Below are 26,955 nucleotides of genomic sequence, written 5' to 3' on the forward strand. Positions count from 1 at the left end.
CACCTCAGTATCTTCTTGTCTTCAGCATCCCAGGCAAGAAACTACATTTGGCTACAGTACAAAACAAATCTGTGGCCAGAGCACTTCCAGATGGGTAGCCACAGATGGCTAGATACACAAACCACGTCACCCTATTAAACACTGGGCCTGCTTCTTCATGGAAGCTCCTCCGCTATCCTCAGCTCCTCACCAGTGATCAGGCTGGGCAACCCAACTACAGCTTCCTACCATCCTACCAATACCAACAACTCTTAACAAGATCAAACTTTATACTTTTTCTTTCACAGGAAACCACCCAAGGACTGGCTCACACCATCGGTCCTTTACAGTTGTTGGGAAAGCGAGCTGAATCTTAAACCCTGGTACATCACATAGTAGTTGGTAAGAGAGAATCACAGGGCCAGCGTGCTAGAGTATTACTATCTAGCTTATTTACAACAGGCAAAGGAGCAGTGCCACAACATGAGAAGAGAGATAAGCTGCAATGCTGGCAAAAGCCTGGCAATCACAACATTTGCAAAGACTTATCAGAGACCAGCATTTAAGGTGGTGATTTTTCATCACCATGAAAAAGGATTTAAACTTTCAGCTCCTGCATCTTGACAACAGCACGCTTCCCCACCAGGCCACCAGCTCAACAGACCACACTCTTATTTAGAGCTCCTGTTCTGGATTACCCACCTCCCCACTGGGCCATACAGCCTGGCTTAATCCGCAGGCCAGTGGTTCTAATACACAAGGGTAAAGTCCCTTCTACCACAGCCATTCCCCTCAACAGAATCAACCAGGCCCCCAGCCAGCCACAAAGTAAAAAAGCTATGCAAAGAGCGAGCAATACCGAACCACTTTGCACTCACAGAGCCCATCAAGAAATGCCAAGATCAACTTCCAAAAGCAGTCCCCCAAGAACAGGTCCTGGCAAGCAACCAGACTCACCACTTTGCTCCTGACTAGTCCTCAGGGTGTTGTCTCCCTTCCTGCTGCAGCACATTTCTTTTGCTGTAGTGGTCTAGACCAAAGACACCTCTATTTTGGCTATGATGCACACTAATAATCAAAACTGACATTTACAGCTCTTTACTAACTGACTCTACTTCCTACCGTAAGATGGACTTTCCTCAACGTTGGCAGGGACAAAACCAAGCAATTTTAAGGTTCTGTATTTTTCATTTAAGTTTTGTTTTTCCATCCTAATTAAACTAAATTGGGGCTTTCATTTTGCTATCTTGTAACATCTGACTGGAAAGCAGAGTTATGTAAACCCGATTCTTTGACTGGAACATGTCCTTAAACATTCAAACCACAAGTTCCTGGATGACTCAACTTACCCCTCAGAGGGTAAGAAAGAAAACTGTGATTCTTCACAATGTGAAGGCTGGCTTGTAAGCTACAAAACTGAACTGTCCGCTACTAAGAATAATAAACTCACTGGGCTGTTCCTCTGCACCTGACACTGCTACAGGTCACTGAAGTGGTCTCTGCTACACATTTCGAAAAACAAAAGGGGACTAGTAGAAGTAAAAGAACTGAAGACAGATATGCCTTGAAGGCAGAAAAATTGTCCAGGCCCCAAGGTATGCAAACAGCAGGTAACAACAAAGACTGACAAAGAGCTATGAACACTTACTTAGAGAGGAACTTTAGATATTCACATGCTGCTTTCCTGGAAAAGATGAAGAACTTGGAAAAGCTTCCAAGGAAGTGCTTCCAAATAAGTCTTCCTTGTGTAGCAGAAAGTACCAACAAAGAGGTACCCTCTAAAGCTCAAAATGGTCTCTGCAGGTCCTGGATGGGTTCAGAGCCAAATCTCTGCCAGAGACCAGTTTTAGGACAGCAAATTAGCCAATGCCATACAGCTTTCTTCCAAAACCTGCTCAAGTTCTGTTCCAGGTGGACATTTATCATGGCTCCTGCTGAGCGGAACTTTAACTGCTGCTTCTGCCATCTGTGGAGAACAGCCCACAGGGAGCTTGGAAGCAAACAAAGGCCATCAGCAGAAGCAAACCCAGTGATCCTTTGAACAAAACACTGCAAGGCTGCACCCTGAAGGAATACCGATAAGGCCATTCCCCTCCGCTGTTGCCACCAATAATTTAATGACACTGATGACAGGCACCATGATACTTACCAGATGCTGTTCTCAACGCTCCTTTTGCTGATCCCCAGCTCATCAGATACAACCAGCAATACAGGTGCTGCCAAGTAGCTACACCACCACTCAGATGGCTACAGATGGATGTGACAATAGGAGTGATGGATACTCTGAAGATCTCCTCACTGTTGCATTCCTATCTTTGCCCTGACCTGAGACAAAGGCAGAACAATGTAACCAAGTATAGTACAGTATGCAACGGTAAAAGTACGGAGGGGGAATAACCAAGGTACATGTTACAGCCACTGCTGCACGGGCGAGAGACAAAAATAGCATCTATAAATACATACCTACAACAACACCAGGAAACCAAAAGAACATATTAAGAATATTAAGACAATAATGGAAGTGAACCTCCCCCATTATTGAGCTCAAGCATTTGGCTTAAGCAATTGCTAATCTTTCGTAACAGCACCTAGTGCTGAAATAAAGTTTTCCAGTGAGAAAGAATGGACTTACTCTTTAGGGAGCTTCTGACCTTCAAAAATAACAGTAATTTAAAAATTGTCTGAACCTTTTTATGCCAATCTGGTAAGTACAGAAAGCAAACAGAAAAAAAAAAACACCCACACCCCAAAACATTTTGTAAAAGAATGCTCTTCTGCTCAACAGCTTTGATAGGCATTAGTTGCATAGCCACTTCATCCATTATTGATCACATACCACATCATTTCTTTCATGATTTTGCCTGAAATGCGTGAGAGGCTAAACAAGGTCACAGTTATTCAGATTCATGGTTTATGGCTTCCAGAAATCCAAAAGGTCTTTTCTGTATCTCTGAAACTTCACTCAATATTCTGAGATGCACTAAGAACAAATATCATCAACCTTCAGACAGTCCTCGTGATTGTCTTTGAAATAAGTAATTCTGTCAGAGTTTTATTTATTTAACACTATTAAGTGCCATTTTGAAATTCTATCTAGATGTTGCTGGAAGAGACATTACTACCTCAACGTAAGAGAAAGACATCAACCAACCTGCCCTTTTCCTAATACACTGCAGCAATATTTATTAATCATATCTATTACATATTTTCTCCACTTTTTTTTCACCCTTACCTTATGTTGACTCTAGCTGCTTTGATTCCAAGACACTGAAAAAACTGAAGGATTTTTCTTGTATTGTTGGCCAACGATGCCTCTCAGATAACTTTTAAATTCCTTTATCAAAATGTCTGCATTTTCTAACTGTTAAGTTTTATTCATGACTATCATTTTCCTTATTTATTTTATATAGCTTATAAACATTGGCACATGCATATTTTGATTGCTTTCATATTTTCTTTCAACTAGGACAAGTTTTGAATCAGAAAAGCCCTCCTATGCAGTTGCAGTGAGTTGTCTTGTGACCCAATAAATGAGAATTGCTTACAAATGCTTTATCATTTCCCTCTTATTTTTAAGTTTTTCCTTTTGCTCAGGAGTATGTCAGTTTTGGTTAACACCCAATACAAAAAGTACCAGAGATCACAGAGCATCAGTCAATATGCTCATCTCTTTGCCCATTAAAACTGTGATCACTGCAAAAAAACAACCTCCGGTTCCAAGTTCTCTAACTGACCAATGGAACACACAGCCACTCTCCCCACACCTGCCCCAGACCCCCAGCACCACCAGCAAGCATGACCCACGTGGTGCTTTTACAACAAACATGAACATCACCAGTAGAGCTTGTTCAAACACCTACTGTAAAGCACTGATTCTGCTAGGTGCTTTGCAAGAAAATTAATACTTGCTTGGACTGCAAGAGGATCCTTGTGGAACTCCAGCAAGACCACAACTGCATTTCAAACCACATCTGACAGACGAGTGCAATGTTTAGCAACCTGCCCACAGCACAGCTTAGTGGCCTGGATTTCCTGACAGCCAAACCCTCAAGCTTTCCTTCACAAGCTACAGCAACCCCCCCATGCTGAAGCAAGCTTATTTTCTTCGTATCAAATGCCAATGTGAGATGACATTTCTACAGGATAACATTTTAAAAATAACTTACTCTAAAACAGAATAGAAGGTGAAGCACCATTACTTTGTATGGACTAAGGAGTTCACCATATCTATGTGCCACCATATCTAACTGAGTCAACAGTGTCTTCTACAGGGAACCCACACACAAAGAAGCAAAATCAAGATGTTGAGCTTTTCCTTTGTTGGAAAGGGAGAAGGATCAGTGTGGAGCATAGAGCCACTCATGAGGAATGCCACGAGGTAACAGAACAGCTGCACAGCCATGTCTGAGTGAGAACAGCAGCCCCTGCACTATTCATCTACTAGAGAAAAAGCAGTCACGTGTTAACTCTGTGGTGCTCTCACAGGACCATTTCTTCTCTGTACTGCCTCCTTTCTCTTTTCACCTTTGCTCAACTCTTCTCCCCGTTCCTTTTCCCACAGCCAGGCATATCTTGTACTATGCCACATTATGCAGGATCCCACACAGCAGCAAAAGGTTTGTGACTGCACCTGCAGCTCTCTGGGAATAGTCAAAGATAGATGCAGAGTTCTCAAGGTTATTGCACAGGTTGCATGAAAAGAGAGAAGAAAACAAGCCTCATACTCCATTCCCCTTTTCAGAGGGAGAAAGATCTGCCTGATGTCTGACTGGACAGCCCAAGTTTCATGTCTATTTGGAAGACCACCCTGCAGGAGGCAGGCAGGACACCCGACGGAATGACAGCCACAGATCTGAAAGGGTAGGACTAGTGCTCTCCCAATTTGAGTGTAGATATATCTAAAATTCCAAGTGGGGGCATACCCACGGAGGTGGTCCCAGCTTCATTCCCTGCCCTTCCCCCTTCTCCCCAGCATACCTTGCTGTTATCCCAAGACGAATTTCCACTTACGGCATAGTGAAACTGGAAAAAATAGGGATTTTTACAACCATAGTCTAGAGGTGCATATTTGTGTTGCGTCTTAGTTAGCATGAATTCACAACTCCAATCTTATGTGAACTGGAAAACTCAGACTAGCTCTTTTGCACCAACTCACCCCTCCCATTTTATACATGGGATATATTTTTTCCCGTTACATAAGAAAGCCTTATTTTCAACACAGCACATATATTATATGCAAGCTTTGCTGTTGGTATCTTTACATTGAACCATCAGTTAAAATTCACACATGACAGGAACAGACTGTATGTTCTCCAGTCGGCTCAAATTGTACATCACTTCAACTTTAGTCAAATTCTTCTAATTTTTTTCCTGCTCCTCTTTCACTCCTTATCTAGGAGGAAATGAAGTATCCTCAGACAATGTCCACCAGAGAGGTCAAAGTTAGTGACTTTTCTAGTTCTTCAACACTGGTAGGTTCCCAAGGATAAAACACCACCACCTTCTTCTTTTCAGTCATGAGGAAGCCATTATCACTAAATCTGCCTTTTATACTCCCTACATCCAGCGAAACAAAAGGAGCAACTGCAGTGGTCTGAAGAACAACAATATAAATGTCATCTTGTTGGGATACAGAGGCCTGAAAAAGAAATAAAATAAATCAATAAATAGAAGAAAATATACATGTTAAAGAAGTACCCAGTTACACCCAAACTGTGAAACACCTGCATGTCAGTAAAACAGACTGAACATTTGATGAAAATTTCTATTCTCTTCTGGAACAAAAGCTCAAACCAACAGGCTTCATATGTAAGAATCATGCAAAAACTGTAAATGTTATTAGAGCCTTCCTACAGAATACTACGGATTGTGGAAAAATGCCATGAAGTGTTATCACTCTACCATCTTATGAAAATAACCAAATAAATGGTAATCTGACTTGTATGTAGTACTGGTATCCTTATCCTGTACCTACTGCAGTGAGAGAGATCTGTCCTTTCACCAACATACTTCACTCAACCTATAAATTCACTAAAGTAGCTGGCCTTTCTGATTATGTCAGTAATAGAAATACACAGAAGCAAAAGATGGTAAATAATCACAGTAACACAGGAGGTCACCTCATCTTAATGGAACATGGCAGTGAAGTCCTTACACTACATTTAGAAGGCAGCTATGTTGTGAAATACCAGGACAAGGTTTAATGATTTTGTATTAAGTTCTACCAGTAGTAGAGAGCTCAGAAAGGCTTAAAAGCACAACCAGGATGTTTCATGCAGCACTCTGCATTCACCATCATGAAGTATTATGCTGCATCATTTCCAAATACCAATTAACTACATATAAAAAGCAGACAAATTCTGTTAAGTGCAGAAATCAGAAAAAGATAAACCAACACTATTCATTTTTAAGATAAAGCACACATCCTTTACATTTTGTTTTCTGAAGAAACACTAAAGTCTTCGTGTTTTCTTAAAGAAATGCTATGAAGAGTAGCACTTCAACTAGCAATGTATTTGAAAGTCTAGTTAGTTTATTAGTAACTATGTATAGAAGCACCAGCTTCTTACAAATGAGAATAATTTCACAGCTGCATACTTTCTTAAAAGAACCACTTTGCATTTATCCTTGCTAGCTATCCTTATTAGTGAGTACTGCAGAGACAACACAGCCATGGGAAAAAGGAGTGAAATTTCCCAACAATGCTCTAGTTGCAGAGCTTTTATTATTGATGATGTCATACACATATACCAAAAAAAAAAAAAACCCACACACCCCACACCACAGCATGACTCAGACTCCAGATTGTGCCACCAGCTGAAAAAAAAAAAAAAAAAAACACCACAAAACCAGGCTGATTTCTTTCCTTTGTGTATTCAGGAGGCAAGCCATGCTGCAATGAAAGAGATAAGAGGGGAAAATCTGGCCCATTTTCTTTTTGTAAAGCAATTATGCTGGTCCAGATTCAAAGAGATTAAAGACTCTATTCCCCCCTTGTTTAGTTTAGCTCTAAAGAGAGCAGTTAGCTGCAGTTTAGAAGCCAAATGTGAGGACAGGTCCCCATCCTGCCAATCTGCTGATGAAGACTTTTGCAGTAAGATTTACATGCTAAGAAGTGAGGCTTAACAAAATGTGTGTACACATACACACAGGGCATGCCTGCTCTCTCTATAGCATGCTTGCTAGGAGCAGAAGAAATCTAGGGAAAAAGCAGCAAATGGACTAAATGACAGTGTTATACAACACTGATGCTTTTTGTGCCTATTCAGTAGACTGACACACTTGCCAGATATTAAGAAATAATCACTATTATGCAAATCAGAACCCTTAGCTGGAGGGCAGGGATTGCAGAAGGAGGCAAGGAGCATGCAATATTGCGTGTTAGCAATGGTACACCGATCTGAGAGTTTGAGCACTTCAAGAGGAACTGCACTTCCTCTTGACAATAATGCACTCCACACTCAACCGAACTAGCATCACCTTGCACTAATATACAGTACTGTCTGCAAGCCAAAACACTTGCCATGATGTTATTTGCTATCTAGGGACAAAAAAAATGAAAGGAGCAATGCTGCAGCAGTTAGGTGAAAGACAGTCAAAATAAATGAAATGGAGACTTCATTATTTAAAACAAAACAAAACCCACACACAAAACCAACCCCAAACCTCAAAACCAAAACATCAGTCTTATTTAGATATGCATATAGTAAGGGAGGGGGGTGGTGGGAGGGGGAAATCTTGAAAAAATTTGAAAGAACTTTGAACTCAACATGGAAGCTAGAATTGCAACAACTAAGGAGAACAACGTTCAGTGGAATCAGACACTGCATAGCAAGAATACAACTGCATAGCAAGAATACAACACAAAATACAACACAAAAAAAGTAAGATTAGCAGAACCAAATACAGTAATGTAGCATGACTGATGCTTACACTAAGCTGGGTCTTTTCTAATCCTACAGCATCCTTTAATGACGAAAGGAAGTGATGGTTTGTAGGACTCTGGAGCCCACCTTCTCCCACAAGACAGAAAGTAATAACGCAGCTTTTTCTGGTACAATTTCTGCATCTTTCCAGAAAGCCATTTATGGACTCCTTGTAGATGAGGACAGCACTTTGTGCTTTAACGGTCACACCATCTTTGGCAAGGGTGCACACTGACTCCAAAGAACTCCAGGAGTGGCCAACGACCTAGCAAGCATGTTGAGAGAGCACAAAGCTTAGAAGTTACATCTGTGAAAACAACCCAGCATCCTATGTTTTGGATGGTTTATAGCAAGAAGTGTTCTCCTGACAGTACTAGCTGATTTCCACCTAGCAATTCCACAAAGATTTAAACAATCGTTACAGTATAATAATTATATCATTATATAAACCTAACAGAAATCTGTTTCAAACAGTCTGGATCTGTTGTTCTTGTTTTGTTTTGTCCAGGCTCCTTGAGAGAAGGGGGTTGCAAATTCCCGCCAAGGGAGTGCTGGGAAATGGAATTAGTAATTCTATTTAATTAATTGGACTAATTTGTTGACTCTTCTTCCTCCTCTCCCTGATTAAAAAAAGTCAAACAAAGGACTTTCTTGAGATTGCTCGGTGTTATCTGATGTAACCCAACTGGGTGATCTAGAGCTTCTGCACAAATCACCACTAAACAGAAGCAAGCTGCATCATCTTAAAAGGGATTATGGAAGTTATATTAATACAGTAAAATACATTCCCAGAGAAGGGTGCATGCATAATGCATGTGTGATATGTTAAAAAAAAATTTAAAAAAAAAAGCATGATTTGGAAGGTAGGCACTTAGAGAATCACAGCATTGTATCTCTCCACAAATTTTAGGTTATTTTTGACCTTAACAGGGGTCTGCACTCAGGAACAGATCTTAACTCCTTTCAAAAGTTTTAAGTTCCAAATTTTCTTGAAGTGCAAAATGCAGTATTCATTGGAACTACCCTACTGCCAACGCTTCTCTGATGTTGTCAGACAATCTGAATTTAAGCCTGTTACAATAGCTCAGACCAGAAATAAACAATTTCATTAAGTGCAATCCTACTCTAAGAACTGACTATCCAGAAATGGCAACCATTTTCTATACTATATATTACTACATATAAAGTAACCTTATGAAACTGAAAATCCATGGCAGCCCACCAGACAGAGCAGTGAATTAGGAATTGACATACTCATACCACTAGTTCTGGAATGACTAGCGAGTCATTTCCAGATCTCTAGGGTCTGTTGTTCCATCCTTCCCAGCCTTTTCACGTGGGACACCCTTTACATCAGGAATTGTATCTTGTAGTGCAAAGTAGCCCCTAAATTCATCTGAGATCTGGTTGCCATGTGATCAACAGCAACAAAATGTAATAAATTGAAAAGCAAGACTGTGTTCTACAGGACAAGTCAGCAGCCCAAATACCACCTAAGAAATCTTATCAGTTTCTATAGCGTTATCAGAAAACAGTTAAGGCCTCAATTGTAAAATGGTGACATTGCATAGGTGACCTTTCAGTTGAAGTGCACATAAATATTCTTTTGATATTTCAGAAAATAATCTAGCTCTTTTCCCCGAAGCAGTGTAGTTTGAGTCTGGTAAGCAATGGTACAATCCATTCCCCCCTCCCCACTCCTTAGTCAGTTAATCTAGTTCTAACATCCAGGGAACAGTTTTGTTAAGTATAGTGAGGTACCATTTTTCACACTTGTTCTATTTAACCATAACTCCCTTTAAGATTTCAACAGAATAGTTAATTTCTGGCCTATACCTACAGGGTATAAGCAAGGCAATTAATTCCTTGTTCTGTGAAGCAGCACACGCTACTATAATAAAGGATAGTGTTGCCCCCAAGAAGATTAAAGACAAGAATTGCACCTCCTTGCGTTTGAGCATGGACTTACTGAAGCTTGTCTATACAAAGATGTGCTCATTTCAGCTTCGCACATTTTTGTGGGAGGGACACAGGAGTGGCAAGAGAGGTGTCACTTACCCTCAAAGTCAGCTCGAGGTCCACATGAAGATCTGAGACACCGTAAATGTACAACACACCTTCGTCTTCATAGGCCACAGGCAGCAGTGGTGCAAAGAAGTTTTGGGCAAAATAATGGAGCAGTTTCCACTTACCACCATACTCTGAAAAGGGTTAAAAGAAGAAAGATTCAGATGGAATCCAAGATGGCACACAATCTCTTCCTCTGCTCTTTGGTCTGGCTATGGCAATACAATAACCCCCTCCACCCTTTTTCATCCTGTTTCTATCAGGTGCAGAGAATGACTGAAGTTACTCTTGTTTTTTTCCAGGCAAGGCTCAGCTCTGGAAGGGATTTGATGCTCTTTCAAGCTTTTCTTTGAGCTTCACCAAAAGGTTACATTTTGTATGTGTTGGTCCTATCCTTGCTATGCAATCTTCAGTTAAAGAAAGCCTTAAACACAAGTGACATTAACAAAACTGTCACAGCGTATCACACGTTAAGCAAGCAGCTGGAGCACTTGTGTTGTTGAGAATCCACACAAACACGCTGGCATTGGTGGCATTGCCACAAACTACCACCACTGTAAAGAGATAACAGAGTAACTTTCGGTGCTTATACAAAGTGCTTTCTTCCCCTTTTTCAGTCCTCCTCTTTCAGTTCTTCCTCAGAGGAACATCAATAGCAACGAAGACAAATAACAAGTTCTCAAAACAAAGGCAACTCTGAGTTAGGCAAAAAGATCAAGAGACAACACTTACCTAATGGGAGTTAGTATACATGATGTAGACATATGCCAATCAGTTCACTTTGCCTCTAATGGAAAGCTGTACCTCATTACTTTTAATACTTTGAAAGTCTGACATTAACAAACTGGAAAAGCCATCAAAAGTTGTGTCCTCTCCAAAAAAAGGCAATTTTGCCATATGCAACATTGCCACACAACCATTTTGAAAGAGAAACTGCTTCCATTTCTTTCTCTATTCATTTTCCATCTAGCACCTACTGCCAGCATTGTAACACTGTCTTTGCTCAACCATTATCTAGTCTTTGAAATGGCACTAAAAAGAAGCAGTGAGTCAGCTGCGTCATCTCATAAGGAATGAAAAGTTAGATACCTGTTTCATCCTTGTTTCTGGCTCTTTGTTTTATAAAACAGGTTTAAAGTCCATGGATGCTGAAAAATATTTCCAGTAATATGTTTTTGTTATAACTAACTATCTTCTCTGTGTTTTAGTGCTTGTACAAAGCTCTTAGCACTTTCAAACATCTTATAATTAAGGACTTCATCCAGAGTGATGTAGTCTTTAAAGGGTGTGTTTGTGGCTTTTGGAGGCAGACCTGAACATGCTCTGCCTGCACTCCACATAAACATGAATGAACTTTGTGGAGAGCAAAGTGCATTAGCTCCAGTTTAGCAGCTTGCACATCACCTTGTTTTCAGCAAGTTCACAACCAGTTAGCTTGGAGAACAGACGAGAAAAGCTCGTATCTGCCTGGAAAACTCATACAAGATTGTTGTGGTTTAACCCCAGTCGGTAACCAAGCACAACACAGCTGCTTCCTCACCCTCCTCTGTCCCAGGTGGGATGGAGGAGAGAATTGGCAGGGCAAAAATAAGAAAACTCATGTGTTGAGGCAAGCACTATTTAATGACTGAAATAAAACATTCTAATAATAATAAATTGTAATGAAAAGGAAAGCAACAAAAGAGAGAGGGAAAAAAAAAACACCAGGAAAAACAAATGATGCAACCACTCACCACCCACCAACCAATGCCCAGCCAGTCCCCAAGCAGCTATTGCTGTCCTCCTGGCCAACTCCCCCTAGTTTATATACTGAGCAAAACCATCATATGGTACAGAATATCTCTTTGGCCAGTGGAAAAAAAAAACACCAGGAAAAACAAATGATGCAACCACTCACCACCCACCAACCAATGCCCAGCCAGTCCCCAAGCAGCTATTGCTGTCCTCCTGGCCAACTCCCCCTAGTTTATATACTGAGCAAAACCATCATATGGTACAGAATATCTCTTTGGCCAGTTTGGCTATGCTCCCTCCCAGCTTCTCATGCACTTCCTCACTTGCAGAGCACAGGAAGCTGAAAAGTCCTTGACTTAGTATAAACACTGCTTAGCAACAACTAGAACATCAGTGTGTTACCACATTATTCTCATGCTAAATCCAAAACACAGCACTATACCAGCTACTAGGAGGAAAATTAATTCCATTCCAGACAAAACCAGGACAAAGATTCAACTGCGCTAGGAGACCAGGCTGTTGCCAACAAAACACCACCAGCATTCAAATTAATAGCATTGAAGCAAACCAAAGAGATGAAGTCTGAAAGAAAAATTCAGGAGAAACTGCTGAGTTTCTTCGAAACAGACAGACTGTTGATAAAATGATGAACATACTCAGCATATTGGTGCTGTTCAGTATATGAATGAAGCCACATTCTTTCATTCCAAGGAAAATTCCTGGCAGAAAACATTGGTGGTCTAAAGGTGACAATTCCACCAAAAAAAGGGAGTGCTAACAAATTACTTTTCAGGGTCATGAAACTTGAGAAGATGAGAGATTTGGATTGGGGATGGATTATCTGAAACAGAGTAAACTGTGGGGCAGCATCTGATCTAGACAATAAAGGCAAAAGGTCTTGTATGAGAAATGGGCACTGTGCCTAACCTCAGGCTTTGGGAGAAGTTGAACTCTGAAGCCTTCAGGACTACCCTAACACTCTCAGAAAATTCAATTGTCAGTGCAATAGATGCTGCTCACTGCAGGCCTCAGAGCCCACCACGAGCTCAGACAAGTTACCCATCATGGGCTGAGGTTTTAGTGCCAGCTGACTTGACTTTTTTCCTCATCTTAATGTACATGATGAAAATCTAGGCTTCAACTGTCTTAAATACGAAAATGAATAATGCAATTGAAGTAGAGAATTTTCTATTACTTTAACGTAATATAAAATCTTATTATTACTTTAACGTAATATAAAATCCCCTTTCTTTTCAAATGGGCCCTACCCTCAATTTCTGCTGTGCCTTGATTTCAACCTGGCTACATAACCACATTGCAGTGATTACTGGAGGGAAAGAAAGGTTTGCTACATAGGCAGCAAATACAAAGATCCTCAAGAAACCTGCACAACAGAGAAAACAACTCAGACTAAACTTAGCATTGTACTTCTACAGGGAAAAACAAACAAACAAACAAAAAACCCCAACCAACAAACAAAAGCAAACAAACCACAAGCTTATAAGTTTGTACCATTTCAAAACCCATTCTAGGGTTCAGCTACTACAGCTATTGTTTTGGGATGTTTGAAAACATCACTAGTCTGCTTACCTCAGATCAGCTTTTTAAGGTTGATACTTTTCTTCCCAAAAAATCTTGAGCCATTTTGAAGAACCAAAGCTCAACTGCTGAAGCACTTTCACACAGGAAGGTTCTTCCAAAGATAACTTTTCCAGCAACAGGAACTTGATAATACAATTGTCAAAGTAACTTCAAAGAGCACAGAAAACTGAAGCTCACTGATAAAAACACACCACATTCTTCATCTCACCTGTTGTTTTGATCTCCTTAAGACCAGAGTCACATTTCTTGATTTAAAAATAGGCAAAGTTGCATATAAAATACTTCCCCTACCCCAAAAATGGATGTAAGAAATCTGGAGATCAGGTAGCTATCATGAGAAATCTCTGGGCTTAAACTTTTCTGTTACAGTCATGCATGCCCAAAGGAGAGTCAAAACTTATTTAAAACAGCTGTGGGGTTGTTTTCTCCTGCTCCCCCTGCATTTAAATGAATTCTTAAAGAGATCCAAGTTCCCCAATTTTTTCCTGATAACATGGGGTCTGCATTCTCTGTGGTATCAAACTTTAGAACAGGAAACCAAAATTAGGTTTATAATGACACTCCACTGCCCTTTTCTCTGACTCTTCCCTGAAGCCTTCTACACTGATAGCAGGAGTGAGAACAAACAGTCCTTCCTGGAATGGATTTTAAATTAATCACTTCACACCATTAAATGCAACCTGAGAAAAACGCTGCTAGTTCTTTCCTCACCTCATCTTCACGAATTCAGATCTATTATTCTCTGTAACAGCCTGTGGTTTCAGCTCAGCAGGGGCTCTAAATATTGAGCCTGCAATAAAAGCCGGTTATCTGTTCAAGGGAATCTCATGACAACCAAGTTGGGTACCTCAAGGTGACACTTGTGTGGAAGTGAGGTAAATCACCATATGTAATGCAACACTCTTCCAAAACACACTGCATAAATGCTAAAGCATTCAACAAACAGCTCCACAACCAGGCACTATCAAAACCCAGTTGTGGGAAAAGCTGTTTAGTTCTGAACTGACGGCAGAAATACTATGACAGGAGTTCTGTGCTGTGTTTTCATTCAATCCCAAGCAAACATCTTAAAGGTAAGTTAAAAGGAAAAACATTTGCCACCTTCTTCCCTCCCCACTTCATGAGGAAACACTTCCACTTTGTACAGGAAGTTATGTAAGGCCCTCCATGGCTTGCTGAAATAACAGATTTAAATAAGAAACACTCACTGGTGATGCTACTGTGCCATCTAACAAGATGCAGAAATGTATTTTTGAAGTGCAAATAAAACTAATTTCTCTGAAGTTTGCATAATTTCATCCATTAGCATTTCAAAAATCCCTTTACCACACTGCCTAATTAAATGAATATTAAACCTTTCCTCATTCCACTGAGGGAATAGAACAAAACAAAGGGACAGCTGTATCTCTGCTGAGCTTCTTTTCTGTAAACTAACTTCAACAACATATGAATAATTCAAGTATTTGATATATTTTCTACAATGATGTCAGCTCTGTACTTAAAAAGACATTTATGGTCTCCACGACTACTTCATCTTTCAATACACCTGTCTTTACAAAGAGACATTTTTCCAAGCATCTTTTTTCTCCTGAGGCACCGAAAGCCTAAGAGCATCAGCCATTGCTAGAATCATAAAAATGAACATTGGGATATTCTATTTCCTAACACAAGTCTAGAAGGTCCAGAAAGATGAGCATTACAGTTGGACCCCTGCCTTAACATTTAAATAAAATAGCCTGTTTCTTCTACTGGTTTGTTTTCCTTTGTTGGTTGCAGTTACTTTGCTTGGAAAGATAAAAGAGAGGGGAAAAAAAAAAAAAAAGAACAGAAAGAAAAAGGGAGAGGATCAAATGTCTCCTAGAGAAAGAGGGGGAGGATGGGGTGGGCTGATTTTTTCTAAAGCAAGGCCAAATGGTATTTTGTTCTAAGGACGATTGAAAACTTCATGCTAACTCTTAGCTTTTTCTAGTTCACTCATATTTCTTCACATATCAAATTCTTAAATAAAGACTTTCAAAAACAGAGAACGTGAGAAATAACTAAAATTGAAAGAGAATCTGCCCAAGTTCTATACAGCTGCCATAGAACAGCTTCTCCATTTCAAAATTACTTCTAGACAAAATGTTCAGAACATGAAACACAGTCACTTCCCTCATACCACACATTCTTCCCCTACTTCTAAGTGATTTATCTCTTTGTATGTCCGATTACTCCACTGTTGTGTTCTAAAAGGAAAAATATTTATATATAACATATAAAGAGATATCATGTGCATAAATAGCATATTAGCATAATAATTTAGTCAAAGAGTGATTCACCTCACCTGACACTACGTTAGACACCAAATCTCAGCTAGTCATCTTCTCCTACAAAGAGCTTCTCAGAAGCTATGCTGGGTAAGAGGTGTCATATGAAGTTCTATGAAAATCAAGTTCAGCACGGAAAAGATAAGTCATCCCACTTATTAGACAGCTAAGGACACAATGAATCACACTCTGGAGATAACCAGCTCTCCCTCAGCTGACTACAGATGAAATCTAGATGCCTAGACTTTACATACTAAACCCCATCCTGCTCGGAACAGGATCACAGTTCCGTAGGTTTTTTGACAGTGCACTACTGCCTACTGAAGGGAGAGGTTTTGATCATTTTACCATAGGGGACAGAGGGAACAAAATCAACCAAATTTGTTGGGATTATGGAAAGTATAATTATATATGAGTGCTCCTTCTTACCCTCCTATCCCACTAGCTCCCTCTCTGTCCATTCTCACCCAGGGTGGCTGGGTACATACATGCATACAGCTGAGCCAATAAATACAATCAAGGGGTTTCTAGGACAGGCCCTTTTGGAAACAGAATTTCTTAGAAGTCTCAAATTTTAAATTAATTTACCTTTCTAATTTTAAGAGAATTAAACTTGCAAAAAATGCAAAATTTATCTGGAAAAACCTGGATGATATATCATACACAGTTTCAGGAAGATCCAGTTCTACATAAGAAAAGCAAGGCTAGTTGAAAGTTTACCTCATAAGGGGGCTGTGCCCTCAATCTTAACTATCACTGCTTCCTAACAGGCAGCTTTGTCTGGCTTCAATTATATTATTTCCTTGGAAGAAATGAGAATACCGCTTAAACAAAAAAAATGTCTTTTTAAGAAATTAGGAGTTACATATGATTTTAACTTCTGTAAACTAAACCTTGATAAAACAAGGATAAGAGTTGGTGGCTGCTAAATCTGAACTTAAACAGAAAAACTTCCATAGGAAAAGAACGGCTTTGTTCTTTACCTTCTTCCGCTTTCATAGAGTACTAAGATGATCCTGAAAAACACTTTTCCAGAAAGCATTTTTAAAGGACAGACAGAAATGTATTCAAAGTTTGCAAAGATGCCCAAGACAAAGGATAGAGTCATACTTCTTATTCTGATACTTCAAGATGAGAAAAACGAAAGTTGGTGCTTTTTACCAGACTGTCACAAAACTTACCCAAGGAAGCCCATGAAGGTGCCTGCCAAATGTCATTGAGTTGCCAGTACAGAGCTCCCATTGTGTGTCCTTCTCCCTTGATTATTTCACTTTGACTAAAACGATAGAATTCGGTTTCTGTCTTTACACACTGAGCTTGCATCACCTTGGTCAACACACACATTAAAAAAAAAAAATTATGTATGGTATTTTGTATTTTACTTTCAAAGCATGCGTGTATATTATATAACACAGACTTCACAGCAATGGCACATAACTTTAAACTTGAGCCTTCAGAGTATACACCTGCAGTGCAGTGGGCCTCTGCTTGAAGATCTATTCCTAGCAGCTCCCAACAGCTTTACAAGCAGTATCTTTAGAGAAACTCTGTAGGGGCTACTTCCTGCCTTCCATCCAGTGACGATCACTGGGCAATAGGGTCTTTGAAAGGCAAATGGAAGATAAGGGAAAGAAAAATAAATTTTTTATTTTTTTAAATTAATGTAAATAAAACCCCCCAAGAGCTGCAAAATGACATTATGCTGCACAACCTCCAGTATACACTACCATGATGTCCACATCCCTATACTCAACATATAACACACATTCCCAGTATACAGTCTGTATAAAAATGGTGTAAAAAAAAAAAATTTCAGTCAAAATTGCGCACCAAAAGAGCAACCTTTTTTACCTGCACTCCCACTTCTCTCCTTCCCCACTTTGTTCTTAAAAAACACTTTTCCAAATTTTTCATTGGCCAAGTTCTCAGTAGAAGGCAAAGAACCTGATTTTTTTTTTTCTTCACAAAGCATATTACTAGGCTGGGGAGGTATTAAAAGAAAGTCTCAAAATAAAGGAAAAAGTTTAAAAAAATTAAGGACAACTCACAACTCAACTAAAAGTGTTATCTTTACCTTTTAACCACTAGGGCCAAGTTTACTCTCCTTAACTTTTTTGCTATCCTTATTTTGGTATTCTTAAATTGTTTAACCTGTTCATAATGCCCTGACAGACTTAACCCTGCAGAAACTCTCATAGCTTTTTGAGTCAGGACCTCACTGTGCAAGTTTTACCCCTGTTTTCAATTTCACAGCATCATCTATCCTTGTTCTCCTGTCATCAGTGCCTGAAGTTCTCCAGCTGTTTTGTCTTTATATAAACTTGCTGACAGCAGCTCTCAAACATTAAAAACTTAGTGAATGGGCAGTTATTCCCATAAAGAGCATTTCTGAAATTCTTGGAACACAACAAAAAGTAACAGTACTTTAAGCTTGCCTAATAGCATTAAAATGTTACTTAACATCATTTAAAAGTCACGTAGGAATCACAAAGAAAGAAACAAGCATGAGGTAAACTACTAAGGATGAAGAGCAAAACGTAACCTACTAATCTGAAATAAAAAAGGATTCTGTAAAATATCATCATCTGAGTCCATAACAAAATAAAAGCTACTAATAATCTCATTCATAGAGAACTGCATTCTCTAGAAACAATCTTGTTTCAAAAACTCATGCATTTCTTGTGGCAAAAATCAAATCAGTAAGCCTACAGGGGCCTCCTGAGGAACAAAATATACCCACCCTGGAACAGAGAGTAACAGTATAGCACTAGGAATAATCGTGTCCCAAGGAAGACCAGAACATCCCTTGCATCCCCAGCCAGCTGCAGGAGGGGACAGGGACCAAGGCAGCACACACAGCCAGTCTTTCTCCCAGTTGAGTCAGTTTATAGGAAATTCCCTGAGAAGTATTCCAGCTTATCAAAGGATGACTATGATGAAAATTGGAGGCTCTCTCCAATAAATGAGAGACCAGCTAGTTCCAAATTAAACTACACTCTCCAATGCTTCAGTGGAGAAACTTTCTGTATGACTGAACATTACCTAACAGAATAGGCCCAGTTTTAACTGCTGACAGTATCTAATGGAGCAGGTATTGATGGCTACTTATATTGAAGACATCACTGTTACCTGAGTGAGGTAAATCATATCTTTGAATTTCTTTATGTTATCTGTGCTCTGGGGAAGCTTGAAATGATGCCTGATCTGTTGAAGCATCTGATCGCTCCCGTTTTCATGATGTTGTCGATGGAGAGAAAAATTGCTTGTGTAGGACCAATCCTCAGCGGAGGAAACCTTTTAAAAAACACAAAAGTAAGAGATCAGCATGATCTCAGAATGATCAGGTAGTGGTTAATGGCTCAAAATCCAGATGGAGACCAGTGACAAGTGGTTTTCTTCAGGGGTCTGTAGGGGGACCAGTACTGTTTAGTATCTTCATCAGTAAGACAGACAGTGGGATCGAGCGCACCTTCAGCAAGTTTGCAGACAACACCAAGCTGAGTGGTGCGGTTGACATGCCTGAGGGACAGGATGCCATCCAGAGGGACCTGGCAAACCTTGAGGAATTGGCCCATGTGAACCTCATGAGGTTCAACAAGGCCAAGTGCAAGGTCCTGCACCTGGGTCAGGGCAACTCTCAGTATCAATACAGACTGAAGCATGAAGGGATTGAGAGCAGCCCTGCCAAGAAGGACCTGGGGGTATCAGTGGATGAAAAGCTAGACACGAGCCAGCAATGTACACTCACAGTCCAGAAGGCCAACCATATCCTGGGCTGCATCAGATCAAGGGAGGTGATTCTGCCCCTCTACTCTGCACTCCTGAGACCCCATCTGGAATACTGCATCCAGCTCTGGAGCCCTCAGCACAGGAAAGACATGGACCTGTTGGAGTGGGTCCAGAGGAGGACCACAAAAACGATCAGAGGGATGGAACACCTCTCCTCTGAGGACAGGCTGAGAGGGTTGGGGTTGTTCAGCTTGGAGAAGAGAAGGCTCCAGGGAGACCTTATTGCAGCCTTCCACTACTTGAGAAAGGGGGCTTGATAGGAAAGATGGGGACAGACTTTTTAGCAGGGCCTGTTGCAACAGGACAAGGGGTAATGGTTTTAAACTAAAAGAGGGTAGATTTAGACTTGATATAAGGAAGAAATTTTTCAAAAGGGTGGTGAAACACTGGCACAGGTTGCCCAGAGAGGTTGTAGATGCCCCATCCCTGGAAACATTCAAGGTCAGATTGGACAGGGCAATCTGATCTAGTTGAAGATGTCCTGCTCATTGCAGGGGCGTTGGACTAGGTGACCTTTAAAGGTCTGTTCCAACCCAGACTATTCTATGATTCTATGAAAAGGCAAAAAGTGCATTTAATGACTGACAGGATATTCAGGAAAGGATATCCAGTCGATACAGCCTACTGACATCATCCAAAGCCTTTAAAATTCATAGTATATTTCTATAGTGCCTCATGCAGTCATGCAAGGATTTTGACACCCTTTGCTTATACTCCTTGTAAAAATAAATGAAAACAGACTTTGCTGTTGAACCCAGAAGAATTACTTTTGGCTCAATGGTATTTAACCTATTTGCCCTAAGGTTCAGTTTGGCCAAGGGAACACAGAGGTTTGCTTGCATTCATAGTAAATCAGAAACACCATAGATTAAGATGGAAGAATGTACTCTAGTCAAACACATTTAGGCATAAAAGTTACAGAAGTTAGTAGGGCTATAAATTATAATGTGTATATTTTCAAAACTTGCCTCTGAAAACAAATGATCATGAAACTTTTTTTTTTCTTCACCTAAGGACAACAATGCAGCATAGCTCATACAGTTATTATTGTCAAGCTTTCACTGTAATTACAGTCTCTATAAAATATTTTTATTTAAATTAGTTCCTTTTTAGGCTGGATTTAATAATTTTCATTGTTATTAGTACAGGTGAATGTACTGATTATGTCTCAGATAATATACTTTGCCAGCAAATTGAAAGGAATGTTCTGAACTCCTTTTAGTTGCATGAATGAGTATCAACAGGATATTCATGTCTCTCTGAACAAATGGACAAACTGTATGATATATCTGTGCTCCAACTGGATAAACAGATAGAATGTACAATATCTAAATGCAACAGGAGACAAAACCAAATCCTCTTATATGCAATACATAAAGAAACAAATTATTTAAGTAAAAGAAATTGGTAAAAATTATAAAAATCATTATGTTTTAGAATTCATCACAATTCATTTGTCATGTTTCTTCTGTTTCTAAATGAACACATGTCCTTAGACATAGCAAAAGGAAACAAATGTTAGGCAATCATTACTAAGCTATGTATTAAGTAGAATTACTATTAAAATGAATAGTCTTATAATAGCCTCTCATATAAACTTAGTTCCTCTTGCAACATCAAGGTAAATTATATTGAACACTGAGGATGGAAACAGTCCAGTTTCATCCCCTCCCTCGACACCAGCACACACCTCTATCCCACCTGTGCCATACCACACCAAACAACGTATTATCCCAACTACAGTTCGGACACTGTAGTTTGTTGGGAAGAGACTCATTGCCCTCACTAAATGAGGGCAGAGGGGACCGTAAGGTGTGGAAGCCCAGTCTTACCTTTTCAATTGTACTGAAGGAAGGCCAGGATTGAAATCCATATTCTGAAGCAAAACGAGTTTTAGGATACACTGTCCAGTTCCAGCAGTCACTGCTATAGTCATAAAAGTGAGTGTCACCATAATGGGTATCATAAGGATTCTGGGAGAGCCAACCTTCTTTAACTGACTCCAAGCCATTGGTGGGACTGGATGCAATAAAAGGACGACTTTTATCTTCCTGGGATTTAAAAAAAAACAAAAAACACAACACAACCCTCTCAAAGTGATTGGCTTTTATAATCTGAATATATAGACCACATTTTGGAAAAAACAAGTGGGGGGAGAAGGGAGAACATGCCTTTTCCAAATTTCTGAGTCACCACCTAGGAAACATTCTGCTTTGTGTCCTGACATTCATCATCTTTACTTGCTTAATTAGCTTCTTATTTATGTTCTTGGAGGACAGCTGGGCATGATACTGCTTGCTCTGCTGTTCTAAGGGATTCTCTCCTCACATCAAGAGATTTCTGTCTTTATGTGCTTCTAAATTCTTAATGAAAGCTATTTAAAGTGTGCCTTGTGAAAAATAAACTCAAGGAACATGAATATTTGAGTACTGTGACTTCTTTACGGAAAATCATTACTTTTGCAGTGCTTTTGCAGGAACAAGGCCATGATTTTCCCCTTTCTTATTAAGTAGTCATCTAAATTTAGTCCTAACAAAGCCAAGGTATTCTGCTACTAATGCTTGTATGGTAGCATTGCAGGTTATTGTCATTTTGGCTGGCTCTGCATGTTAAAATAGATTAGACTATAAGAAGGGTTACATTTCAAATTGTTCAGAGCTGCCTTTATAGCCTCAATAGATTTAGTATAATCAATCTTTTAGCAGTACCCTACAAAGTACTGAAGGAATCCTTTTGCAGGTATAACTCATTTAGCATCCTACTTGTAATAAGATAGAGGCCTGAGTTAGTTACCAAGTCACAAGTTACAGTAATTGGCTCCAATACAGCAAGCACTTAGACATGTTCTTCATTTTAAGAAATAGTCCCGTCCCCCATCTATTTTTTTTTGTTGTTGTTGACATGAGTAATCAACCGAAACAACTTACTACAGGATAGCCTGGATTCCCTGAAGTCTCTGGCTCAAACTTCAGAGTCTTTTTAAGTTATACAGTCCAGTACAGCTACTATTTACAGGTTTCCTCAGCTGGCTTGTATTACATGGGACCTGAAATTATTTCACTGTACGGTTCCTTCTGCAGCTCAAAATAGTTATTCAATGGGTTTAAAATAAAAGAGGGTCCATCTTGGACAGGAACAAGTGAACTATAACTAAAAAACAGTATCACCTCACTTTGCTGCACATGCACTGGCCATCCACCTCATGTAGCTAATCACAGAAATACCTAATCACAAGCACACTTTTGCAAACAACTCAGTTCCAAAACACCTAACTGAAGTATAGAAATCTAGAATCAAGATGTTAAGCAGGAATATAAGATACCATTACCATTTAGAATGCATCACTGTCCTCAAGAACAGGATCCTTTTCAGCAGGTTCTTTCAAACCTGGTCTCATTTTTATTGGTTGCGCAACATTTCCAGTAGAAAGGTATTCTAAATTCTCAGACTACAACTACTCTGACAATGGCAGTAGCCTCCAATAACGAGCAATAATACATACTGAGTGCCTGTCTTAGCAAAGGGAAACTTCAGGTCATAAGCCTCATAACATGAAATGTATCTCATCCTGAAAAGGACAGAGATTAGACTAAAATTATCATACCCTGAAGTCAATAAGATCGTACTATACAAGGGATAACTGTGTAGGAAAAGGCCACTAGCATTTCTAGCATTTAACAAAAACTCATACTCTTGTTGAAGCGGGAAGTTCTAACTGGACAAAACTCTTGCAACATTTTGTCTCTTAGCTAACGGGAGTTTAGAATACTCATCCATGTTTCAGGCATTGTTTGTTAATCCCTATACAGTTATGCAACATCAGTTTGGGACTTCTAAATCAATTTCACTCCACATACACACATAAAAGTTAGTTAACAGATGCCATTAAATAATGAAGAACTGCAATACTTCTAGGAGGAGAAATAAAACTACCAAAGCTGTGTGAAATGGGTAGTGCCAAACCACAGTAGACTTCATCATGGATTCCAGGTGCTCCTGGTCTGCATGCTCACAGTTTAAGTTATATCTCAAAGTATTTTATTTTGCCTTCTGTAAAATACCATTAGTCTGTTTTTCAAAACCACACAATATAACGACTACACAGCATGAAGACAATGTTTAGCATAGCTTTTGTTTAACCTGCTTAAGCCAAAAATCTTGTTAAGTTAAATACAGAGAAGGCACACATCATTACGAATTTCTTCAACTGCTATTAAAAGGCCTGAGGGTTGTTAAATCCTTTTTACAGTATCCTTCAACAAAACCAGGATAAAGGAAATCCAATCATCTAGATGAATTAATTAATGGGCAAGTTGATTTTTGTCCACTGCAAGTGAAGGCATTTGTGGAGGTATTAAAAATAGGAAGGAAAAAAGAAGCAAGATCCACTACATTTTCAAGTCTTCCTTTACATATCACAAGGTGTTCAAGATGTTAAGTAATTTTGTGGTTTGTTTTAATTTAAGAATAACCCTTGAGCTTAGAGAGTTGTTTACAAGAGCCTCAAAAGTGCAATTCCTCAATAATGTGCTGTTTTTCATCCCCTTCCTCCCCCTGCCCAATTTTTAAAAAATCCCAAGTTGCTCAAATTGCAAACATTAAAACCTTTTGCCAAGCCATATCCCCCTACAGTTTCTTGAGATCACTTACAGTAAGAACTATTTCTCGGATGTTCTTCACATAAAGCATAACATAATCTTTAATATAGACTTCTCTGTCAGCATAAGGTATGGAGAACCAGTTGCTTGCAATTGCTGCTTCATTTTCATTGTTACCACTCCACAGAATAATTGATGGATGGGATTTTAAACGCCTTACCTGAAATACAACTTACAGTTTCAGAAGTCAAGCAAAATCAATTGTCTTAAAAATAAATTTAAAAAAAAACAAAACACTTTCTTAATACTTGAATTACAAGTCCACATGCATATTACATATGCTGAGCCTACAGTTCCTGTTTTTACCCACACTGTTCAGTATTCCCTCAGCTCTCCACCGGGCTCAAACTTTTATAATGTACACTTAGAGGGGGCAAACTTTTAATATGCATGCTGACATATATCCACCAGATGCACATGTGTACCTCCATCCTCATCTACTCAGCCACATGTGAATGGTAAATTCTCTGCTAAAGCATGTTGCAATCATTAGAGCTCACTCTCAGTGAATGCTCTTAAACATTCTTGAGAAGAGGGCAGTTTGGACATGAGGAAGGCCTGTACCTCTGCTTGACTGACTGCTTCTGCCAGTTAAGTTAAAGAGGATTTAGCCAGGTTACATTTTGTGTCTGCTGCATAAAGGTACACTAACAAACACTCCCAAAAAGCATTTTTTGAAAGCCAACTTATAAAGTCAGTCAATCAAAAATAGGTAATGGAAAATAGAATTTTGACACATGGACAAAATACCTGATGAGAAATTTCTGCTCTTACGGATTCTAAATAATTCTGGTCAGTTGGATATAGCGCACATGCAAACATAAAATCCTGCCAAATCTACAGGGAAAAGAAAAACAAATGAAAAGAAATCTGTTAGCAAATCATTTCACATACTTGAAAAATATATACTTATTTGGATTCACAATCCTTTGTTCCAACTGCAGTTATTTATCTCAAAAAGAATTAAACCAAAATGTTCTATTTGCTATTCTTGGAAAGTATCACCAAAACAATCATATCCTCCACGGAGTTCACTATGTGCATAGTCCACTGTGGTTTTCCTCAATATCAGAGTTACAAAATATTTACCCCTAGGAATCAGATCCTGACAGCCTTCAGTGGAATACTGAGTGCAATATGGCTCAGTAGATGGACTTCAATAAGTGTCAATGGAATAACTGGAACCTGTGCACTGCTCAAACGTGAATGTGAGGCAATCTCCAGCTGAACAGAACAATTTTGTGTTTACTACTTTGCAGGTGTAACACCAAATCCCCATTATTTATTAAAAAGAGACAGTAATTCTTCTGATGTGGTACTGAGCACACTTGACAGATGTTCAAGTCTACTTGTTAACAAAACACTTCCATACCAAATGCACAAACTGATCTTAAAGAGATCATATCTTACCCAGTAAGAGGGGCAGAAACAAACTAGATCCTCTAACGCCACATTGATCTTTCTCTTCAAAGAAAGATCAAGTAGATACCACTAGAGAACAGCAAGCCTTTCAATTCAACAATGAACTCCATTTGTACCTTGAAGAAGAATTACAAGAAAGGGGAAAGGAAGAAGCCCAATGAGATGGGTAAGATTTCTTGTTTTACCTGTTCTGTTTTTCAAATTGCTGTAACTTTGAGACTCCTGATAGTCTATCTCAAATGATAATGGAAAGACCTCTTGAAGGAGCACATTAACCCAAAGGGGTCTGTAGGACACTACACTTTTCTGAACACCACACTACATAAACAACAGAAAGCACCAGACCAGCTCCTCATACAATTGCATTTTCCCTGCAGTGAGAACATGCTTTTCCATGACTCTTCAGCATACATTCCCTAAGAAAACTGAAGATAGGGAACCGGACAGTGTGAGGTAATGGATACATTAATAACTGTTACACTCCTAGCACTGTACAAAAAAAGCAAAGCTATCACTGAAGAACCACTCAGAATCCTTCAGTGACTGTGTAAAGTCAAAACTCGCTATTGAAAGAAACTTTCTCTCATTATTTCCCTCAGTAAGCTTAAGCACAGTTTGACTCCAATGTGCTTTTAAGCCTTTGCAAGACCATCAGAAGAAACAAATGCAAAAGCCTCCAGCACCACCCCCTCCAGAATAAGGGTCTGATTTTCTGCATCTATGTGCTATTTTGGATGCTAAATAAAATCTAAAACAAGCACTGTACACGCACAGATCTAAGTGGCCTACTTAGGTGCCTAGTGTCAAAAATGAAAGAACTGTAAGTGCTCAGAAACCCTGGAAATCAGGGCACTCATTCAGATGACTAAAATAGATGTAACATTTAATTTTTTTCAAGCACACACAGCAGAAAGCAACAAGGTATCAATTTTGTTATGTGCTTTTTATGCTGTAGAGTAAGACTAAACACATTTCTTGGGATTTTAATACCAGATGTAACTTTGCCTTCACTCATCTAGTCACTATTTCATCAAAATTTATTAACATTTGCCTCCAAGCTCATATAATCAAAGGTACTCATCTAGGATTATCAGTGTTTGCAGCAGGTGTTCCCTTTACAGCTGCATTTATACTCAATTATAGCTTGTTCAAAATGGCCCTTCGGATAAGGCCTTCCATGCTTGGCTTCAGGCCAAGTTAAATATTTGTGTTTAAAAAGTTTAAATGAAAAAACATAACTTACCCCAAACCTTTTCAGCTATTGCTATAAAGGAGAAAATACTTCTAAGAGAAATAAAATTGATTTCTGCAGCAGAGAAAAGCGTGGCTACCTTCTTTAGTGTTTTAATAACTCAGAAGTAGCTGAAAGAACAAAACTCAAATACAGCAGGCCTTAAATCCTCATTGAGGTCAGATTGCAAGACCTTTGCTCTCAATCTGGGGCATATACTCAAGCACTTGGATTCTTCAGCA

General features: G+C 39.3%; 1 protein-coding gene across 1 annotated transcript in view; it reads right to left on the reverse strand.

The window, feature by feature from the left end:
- Window positions 1-5,392: 5,392 nt before the first annotated feature.
- The window catches only part of MANBA (mannosidase, beta A, lysosomal), a 40,834-nt gene continuing 19,271 nt past the window's right edge, over window positions 5,393-26,955 (reverse strand). Inside the window, exons 9-16 of the mRNA XM_010288000.1 lie at window positions 24,811-24,897; window positions 24,053-24,220; window positions 21,235-21,453; window positions 18,743-18,907; window positions 16,795-16,939; window positions 9,963-10,105; window positions 7,912-8,169; window positions 5,393-5,617 (exon numbers count right to left, since the gene is read on the reverse strand). Of these exons, the coding sequence (XP_010286302.1) occupies window positions 5,393-5,617; window positions 7,912-8,169; window positions 9,963-10,105; window positions 16,795-16,939; window positions 18,743-18,907; window positions 21,235-21,453; window positions 24,053-24,220; window positions 24,811-24,897 (1,410 nt within the window). The remainder of the gene's footprint in view (window positions 5,618-7,911; window positions 8,170-9,962; window positions 10,106-16,794; window positions 16,940-18,742; window positions 18,908-21,234; window positions 21,454-24,052; window positions 24,221-24,810; window positions 24,898-26,955) is intronic.

This window comes from Phaethon lepturus, unplaced genomic scaffold (genome assembly GCF_000687285.1).
Source record: "Phaethon lepturus isolate BGI_N335 unplaced genomic scaffold, ASM68728v1 scaffold695, whole genome shotgun sequence".
In the NCBI taxonomy this organism is placed as follows: domain Eukaryota; kingdom Metazoa; phylum Chordata; class Aves; order Phaethontiformes; family Phaethontidae; genus Phaethon; species Phaethon lepturus.